Source organism: Rhinopithecus bieti, unplaced genomic scaffold, assembly GCF_001698545.2.
Source record: "Rhinopithecus bieti isolate Rb0 unplaced genomic scaffold, ASM169854v2 scaffold_41346, whole genome shotgun sequence".
NCBI lineage: Eukaryota > Metazoa > Chordata > Mammalia > Primates > Cercopithecidae > Rhinopithecus > Rhinopithecus bieti.
In genome coordinates, this window is record NW_016816812.1 from 36,193 (window position 1) to 43,678 (window position 7,486).

The window sequence follows — 7,486 nt, forward strand, 5'->3', positions numbered from 1 at the left end:
GGGAGGATCCATTTGAGGCCAGGAATGTTAACACCTGCCTGGGCAACATAATGAGACGGTCGCGTTCTGGGGGGGGGGGGGGGGAAGCTCTGGAAGCATCTTATTTTTGTTTAAAAGCAAGAAATAAAAATTCCTTTTGTGGAGCTCTGGCATCTCCCAGCTCTGTGATTCTCACCAAACTCCGGTTCCTCCTGGTGGGCTACTGCTTGACTCCCCAGGCAGTAATCAGGTTTAAAAAAACTTCATGTGCATGAAAGCATTCTTTCCATTTGCAAGGAACAGAGTCCTTTAATTTGGGGCTCATACATAACTATACCATAATCACAGCAAGCGAAGTTGGGAAGAGGGCCTGGATAAAATGTGTTTGTGGTGCCTGCTGGCCAATCTCTGGCTTCCCTTCCTGTGAAGGCCTTGCCAGTCCAGTGGCCCCGGCCTGAACTGTGGCACCGAGCTGCTGCATGGTCAGCTGCCGACCAGCCCAGCGCTCAGATGTCTTGGGCTGATCTCTCGGCCGTCACTGGTGGTGGAAAAGGGCGGGTCCTGCTCTGGGGCGGTGTGGGGCTGCCCGGCAGGCTGTGATAGGAGAGGAGGTGGAATGGTTTGCCTGAGCCGTGTGCATGTGGGAAGAGGCAAGATCTTGGGCACTGCACTACAGAGCTGGCTCAGGTGTTCAGCAGCTTAAGACATTAGGCAATTGGTGCAGGGGCCCGAGGGGCCAGGTGTCTGGGAGAGGGGTGAGGCTTGGGGCCTAAGGATCCAAGCCCTGCAGTGGGGTCTCCTGCAGGTGTCAGATTCGAGGCCTCGAGTGTGGCCTCTGGGCCTGTTATCAGGGAGTAAGGCCTGGATGTTCTCCACTGTATGGCGGTAGACAGGTCTGAGGAAATTCAAGGTCCAGGGTGGGGTTGAGGCTGAGTTGGGATCCTCGCCTCTGAGCCCTTCCTCTTAGTGCCACATCCATTCATCCTCAAGTTCTAAGACTGTGACACTGCAGATGGCAAGAAGTCTAGAGCAGCCAGGCCAGGCATAACCTGTGGTCCCAGCTCCGTGGGAGGCTGAGGTGGGAGGCCAGCTTGGGCAACAGTGAGGACCCTCCTAAGGTTTTCCCCCAGGAGACCTGGGGAAGAAACCTAGAACAGAGGCCTGGTACAGATACAAATGTTTATTCTACATAAAAATTTCACAAAATGGGCAGCTGGTTGTACCAAGACCTTTGGTGAAGGGGTTGGGGGAAATCGCTGTTCAAGAAGGCAACACGGACGGTCACAGTCACTGGGCAGGAGTAAAGCCGAGGGAGGGTGGGGCACACGGACACGGCCCCATCCCCTGCTGCATGCACTCGCATGCATCTCCCTGCCTGTCCACGAGGGAGGGGGTGCTGGGGCGGGGGCACATTTCCCATGAGAAGCCCCAAGGTGGTGAGGAGGACGAGGTAGCCCTCCCTGGCTGGCTGCCGAATACTGCATCCGGGACACCTGACACCCACGTGGCACATCGATGGGGGATGGCAAGGGCAGGATGAGACTGCAGGCCTGAAATGACATCTGACTTCCCAGAGCGCAAGACAGCAGGGGCCACCATCCCAAACATGCAATGCTGGCTCGAGGGCCTGACAGCAGCCTGCTCTGCCTCCCTGGCTGCTGGGGTGGCTGGAGATGGGGCACCAACCAGCCCCTTCCAGAGGGACACCTGGGGTCAGGCCCAGCCCAAGGGGTTGCTCCTGGGGCTGGAGGAATGTGGGAAGGGAAGCTGAGGCCCAGGACCCGATGGACTTTGCCCCTAGGCAGGGGAGGGAGCCTGGAGCCATGGCAGCCTGAGTCTCCCTGGCAGTGATCAGCGATTGAGGCTCAGAGCTGGGCTGTCCCTCAGGGCCACCTCTCCCCTAACCTGAAAAGCAGCACCATGTGGCCAGCTGGTCCCCACCCCTCAGGGCTCTGCTTGTGGGGACAGCTGGAGAGGCCAGAGGACAGGGCAGGTCAGTTGGAGGCAAGGTCAGGGTCCCCAGGGAAGAGCAGAACCCAGGCCCACCGAGTTACTGAAGGCAAGGAAGGATGGCCTGTGTCCCCTGGCGGCCCTGCCTGGGTCTGCCCCTCGCTGCGCACACTGCGTCCCACCCCGCTGGCTGCCTCCCTCTGCCTCTTCCATACAGACGCACACAGAGATCATGCACACGACACGGGGCGGGGACGGAGGGCCCATGGCAGAGAAGGGAGCATGGGGGCCAGGAGGGAGGGTGCTCTGAGCCAGAGGCGGGGGTTGGGAGGGCAGCCCAGCCAAGTAGCAGCAGCCAGGGCCTCCTCAGAGTGGCCCACCCGGAGTGGAGTGGCAGTTTGGGCGGCTTCTAGGCGAAGATGCCCCCGACAGTGGAGGCGATGACGATGCCCAGGATCACACAGCAGATGATGATCATGATTTTCTTCTGCGTGGGGAGCGGGCAGGAGAGGCCTCAGACAGTGGTGGTAGCAGGTGGGGTGGGACTATGGCGAAGGCTGAGGGCTGGACAGTCGCCGGGGATCCAAGCAGGGGAAGGTGATGGCCTGGGAGGGGGTGGTCACGGGGAGCTCCCGAGAGCAGGGAGAGAGGTGGGATGGGGAGGGATGTGGGATGTTTGGGGGTCCCTAATGGGTGCTGGGGCATGGGCTTGGGCAGGGCTGGGCTACTGACCCGGCGCGCCTTGCTCTGGTACTTGACGGCTTTCTTGGTGTCAGACACGGCCCTCTCCACGTAGTCTACCGCGTGTTCCACGTTGTACTCGATCCTGTCAATCATCTCCCCCTGTGGGGCCGGGGGCACCCAAGCTCCAGAGGGCCCCCTCCTCAGGGTTGGGTTGGGGCTCGGGGCAGGACTTCAGGAAAGCACCCTGAGGCCAGAGAGAAAAAGGGGGCATGAGGAGGATGGGGTACAGCTTCTCATCTGGCCAGGCACCCTAGGCGGGCTGTTAGAGGGCCAGCAGGCTCCCCAAGGCGGCTCCCACGTCTCCCCGCAGAGCAGCAATCCTGGGGGTGGAGCTGGCCATGCAGTCTCAGCTGAGGGTTGGGGACCATGCAGAGAACACTGTCAGAGAGGTGGCAGTGTCAGGCAGAGGAAGGTGGGAGCAGGAGTGGGTGTGCTAGAGTCTGGGCCTGCCCTGGCCATAGCTCCTGAGGTGGCCACGGGTGAGCCTCCCCACACCCACATCCCCAGGCATGATGGCTCCATCCAGCTCTGTCTGCTGTCTGGGGTCTTCAGTCTTTAAGAACTCGAGGTCAGGAGTTCGAGACCATCCTGGCCAACATGGTGAAACCCTGTCTCTACTAAAAATACAAAAATTAGCTGGGCATGGTGGTATGCGTCTGTAGTCTCAGCTACTCGGGAGGCTGAGGCAGGAGAATCAGTTGAACCCGGGAGGCAGAGGTTGCAGTGAGCCAAAATCCAGTGCACTCCAGCCTGGCAACAGAGCAAGACTCCGTCTCAAACAAAAACAACAAAACAAAACAAAACAAAAAAACAAAAAACCCTGCCCAGCCCCACAGCCCTCTTGAGCCCTGTGATCTGGTCCCATGATACCCCAGAGGCCAGTCTGACCATGACACTGCCCCACAAGACTCCTAGGGCATGTCTCCCTCTCCAAGTCCATCCGTTGCCTTCCCTGGCGTCCACGTCACTGTGGTCTGTTTCTCACCAGATGGCGGCAGCAGCAGCCTCCTGACGGCCTCCCTACTTCCTAACCAAGGTCACATCACTCCCATACTTAAAACATTCCAACCTGGCTGGGTGCTGTGGCTCACATCTATGATCCCAGCACTTTGGGAGGCTGAGGTGGGAGGATCACTTGAGCCCAGGAGTTCCGAGACCAGCCTGGGCAACACAGCAAGATCCCATCTTTTGCTAAAACAAAAAACAAACAACCCAAACCCCCTCCAATCTGGAAGAGACTGCAAATTCCTCAGCACACTGCCTGCCAAGGCCCCGTCCATCTCGTCTCCAGCTTCATCTTGGTTCCAACCACTCCTTGTGCCCCAGCACCATGGACCTCCTTTTTCTGTTCTGAAATAAGTCTGGGTCTTGCTGGGCTTGGGACCTTAGTGTTGCTGGGGCCAGCTCTTCATCTTCCCCTGTGAAGTCTTCACAGCTGGCTCCTTTTCACCGTTTTCTGGCATCAGTTCAAATGCCCCTTCCTGAGAGGCCTTCCTTGACCACTCACTCCAACAAAGGCAGCCACCCCATCGTGGTCACAGTGTTACTCCAAGTGTAACTTTGGAACCATAGTGGCTGCAGCACCACCCTTGAGCTTGTCAGACAGGCATCTTCCCAGGCCTTCACCTCACCTGCCAGACTCTGGGACAGGGACCTGGAAACTTGTAAGTTCTCCAGGTGACTCATTCAAGTTTGAGCCCCACTGAAGAACCTTCCATTTGTTCTTTGGCAGCCCTTTTGCCCAAAAGCCATTCACTCCAGGAAGCAGGTCCCTCAGCTGTCCTGGTCACTGGAGAAATGCATGGCCCACAGTGGCCCCATGAGGAAACAGTAGGGGAATGATAGCTGGCGGGGTGTAGGGGGTGGGGCCATGCAGGGCCTGGGGTCCTTAAAGGTCAAGCAGAGCCATGCAGAGGACAGGGACCTTCGGGTGGGCAGGGTCCTGGTGGCAGTTTCAACAGCAGGTGATTGGTTACCTGAGAACTTGGTCTCTCCCCGGCAGGGCAGCGTGTCGGGCAGAAAGGGTGAGGTTAGTGCAGCCCTGGGTGCTGGTGTGGGCTGGAGTGGAGGGCAGGGGGGCCTGGCGCTCACCTGGCTCTCCACAAGCATGGCCATGTCCATGAACATGTCGTGCAGCTCACGGATGCTGTTCTCCAGCTTGATGATCTCGCTGTGCCGCGTCTCAATTTCGCTCAGTGCCTGCTTCGAGATGCTGGAGTCCATGATGATCTGGGGGTGGGAGCAGGGGGCTGGGACCCAGAGGCTTGCTGAGGGGCAGGGCAGAGGGCCGAGGGGGAGGGCGTTTGGGGTGGGCAGAGCTGCTCCGGAAGGGGACCCGAGGCTTCCTCCCCAGCCACAGCCCTGCCCGCCTTGCTACCTGGCTCTGCCACCTGCTAGCTGTTATGTAATTTCTCTGCGACCCAATCTCCTACCTGTAACCTGGGGCTAGTGACACTCTCCACCTGTGCTGGCCACAGAGCGAGTGCTCAGTGACAGTCCTTACCACCAGCGTTTTGCAGAGCCTAAGTTGACTGCCCCGTGGACCCAGGCCTGGAACCGCCTTTCTCCCGTCCCTTCCCCCCCCCACCCACTGAATGTGACTGCTCCCCCGCTCTCTCCTGGAACTCACAGCCCCAAGCCTGCCTCGAACACCTGTGTGCCACCTCCTTCAGGGAGCACCCCTGCCCGACTTCACGTGAACACAGAGATGGCCAAATGTCCTCCAGGAGGGGAAAAAGGCCCACGGATAAGAGGAGAAGCCCCTGGCGGCCGGCGAAAGGAAGTGGGTACAATTGGGAGGCATCAGGAGACAGGGGTCTTCAGTCTACCTTTGCCACAGACATTTATGTGACCTCAGCCTGGTGTTTTCCCCTCTCTGGGACTCCTCCTTCCTTAAAACCTGCCTTACAAGGGATCTGTGTCCAAATACTGTCCAGACCCTGCACTAGGGGTCATGAACGTGGGGAACATGGTGAGGGGATCATGGCAGGAGGGGTGGGGCCCACACTCACCCCAGAGGCAAAGATGGCGGGGTTCCCACTCTCCAGCATGTCCTCCAGCTCCTCACTGGTCGTGGTCCTGCCGGCTGCAAGCGAGTGGGGTCACACTGAGCCCAGCCCTCGGGGAGTTCAGCAGCAGCATCGGGCCCCGCCCCCTCCAGTCCCAGGCCCGGGCTCCCCCCAGCCCCGAGATCAGCAGCAGCCTCAGGCCCCGCCCCTTCGGCCCTTAACACAGCAGCAGCCTCAGGCCCCCGCCCCTCCAGCCCCTAACTCAGCGGCTGCCTCGGGCCCCACCCCTCCACGCCTCGCCCACTCCAGGTCCCGCCCCCAGCTCACTGATCTCCAGCTGCCTCTGGATACGGCCCTTGCAGCGCTCGCGGTAGTCGGACTGCGTGGCGTTGTACTCCGACATGACCTCCACAAACTTTCTGGACAGCGTGGAGTGCTGGGGGCCCGAGATGGAGGTGCAGGGATCAGGCCCCGCGGGGACCGACCCAGAGTCTCAGGTGCCCGCCCACCCTAGACTCCCGACCGCACCTGTGTCTTCCGGATCCTCAGATCAGCAGAGGAGCGGTTCAGGCCTTCCTCTTGCTCGATGGACTGCTCGATGCCTGGGGGCACAGGTGGGTGCTGAGTCAAAACCAGCCCCCTTTACCCCCGCCCCGGACCCGCACACCTGGCATCTATCCGCCTCCCCACATCTCCTAGGGTATGTGTGTGACCTGTGGCTGGTGGGGTCAGTGCCAGGCACTGATGGAGGAGGGGCCTACAGAGGCCCTTCCAGCTGTGACGCTGTGTGGTATGTGCACGTGTGTAAATGCACACCCACTCCAAGCCGTGTGTGTGTGTGAGGTCTGGCAGCTCCTGCCACTCTGGCCTGGGTACTGCTCCCTTTCTGCTCAGAGAGGCTGTGTACGAGGGGCCGTGCCCACAGCGGGGAGAGCCAGGGGGCCCCTGCTGCAGGGCATGTGGCCCCGAGGCCTTGGCACTCACGGGGTGTACGTGTCTGTTCACCCAGCATACAGGGCTTCTGCATGAGACCAGGAAGTGCTGGCCACTTCTTTAACCCTCTTTAGCAGAGGTGAGGGGCAGTGCCCATCCAGAGTGGAGCCCTCCCTCGACAAAGCCTCGGGCGGGTGTGTCCCTGGGCCCAACTCAGAGCCTGGCACCAACGGGCCTTGCCAAGTAGCTGTTGAGTGAATGGGCACATGACGCCACCCTCAGAAAGGAAAGCAAGATCCGGCGCACCCCCTCAGGGTGAGCAAAACCCCATGGGCTCCCCAGAGGAAGCAGGCCTAGAATGCCCCCCACCCACCCCCAGACAAGCCTGACTCACTCTTTAACTTGGAACGAACTTTGTTTGCTGTCTTCTTTATGTCGGACATGAGTTCTTCCAGCTCCTCCTTCGTCTCTGGGGAGGTAGAAAGGGTGGGGGTGGCCCCCTAGGCTCCGCCGGGGACTGATGTGCAGACTCAGCCTCCAGCACAGGAGCCCCAGTGGGGGCTCTGGGTAGATCCCAGTTCTCCCCTGCTCCCCTGGCTAAGGCTCTGCCTGCCCCCTCCCTAATTCTGGGCCAGGGATGCACCAGCTGCAACCTCACCCCCTCTTGTGCTGTCTTCGGAGGAGCCTCCCTTCCTCCTTTGCCGGCGCCCCCACCCCCTGGAGATAACAGATGGGTCTAAATTTAAGGCAGAAATAATTGTGGAGCAGCTGGCGATGCTGGAGTTGGCACCGGGAACAGTGACTTGATGCTTGCTGGAGTTGAAGGTGGGGGGGGGGGGGGGGGGGGGGCCCCGGGGGGCTCACCTGGTGTT

General features: G+C 60.1%; 1 protein-coding gene across 2 annotated transcripts in view; it reads right to left on the reverse strand.

Moving 5' to 3' along the window:
- Window positions 1-1,139: 1,139 nt before the first annotated feature.
- The window catches only part of STX1A (syntaxin 1A), a 22,685-nt gene continuing 16,338 nt past the window's right edge, over window positions 1,140-7,486 (reverse strand). The window contains exons 4-10 of one of the 2 annotated variants that reach the window (XM_017855249.1): window positions 7,009-7,083; window positions 6,210-6,283; window positions 6,009-6,117; window positions 5,685-5,758; window positions 4,765-4,902; window positions 2,662-2,772; window positions 1,140-2,416 (exon numbers count right to left, since the gene is read on the reverse strand). In XM_017855249.1, the coding sequence (XP_017710738.1) occupies window positions 2,339-2,416; window positions 2,662-2,772; window positions 4,765-4,902; window positions 5,685-5,758; window positions 6,009-6,117; window positions 6,210-6,283; window positions 7,009-7,083 (659 nt within the window). In that variant the 3' untranslated portion in view covers window positions 1,140-2,338. Of the gene's footprint in view, window positions 2,417-2,661; window positions 2,858-4,764; window positions 4,903-5,684; window positions 5,759-6,008; window positions 6,118-6,209; window positions 6,284-7,008; window positions 7,084-7,486 lie in introns of both variants that reach the window. The other variant, XR_001882084.1, reaches the window with a different exon arrangement.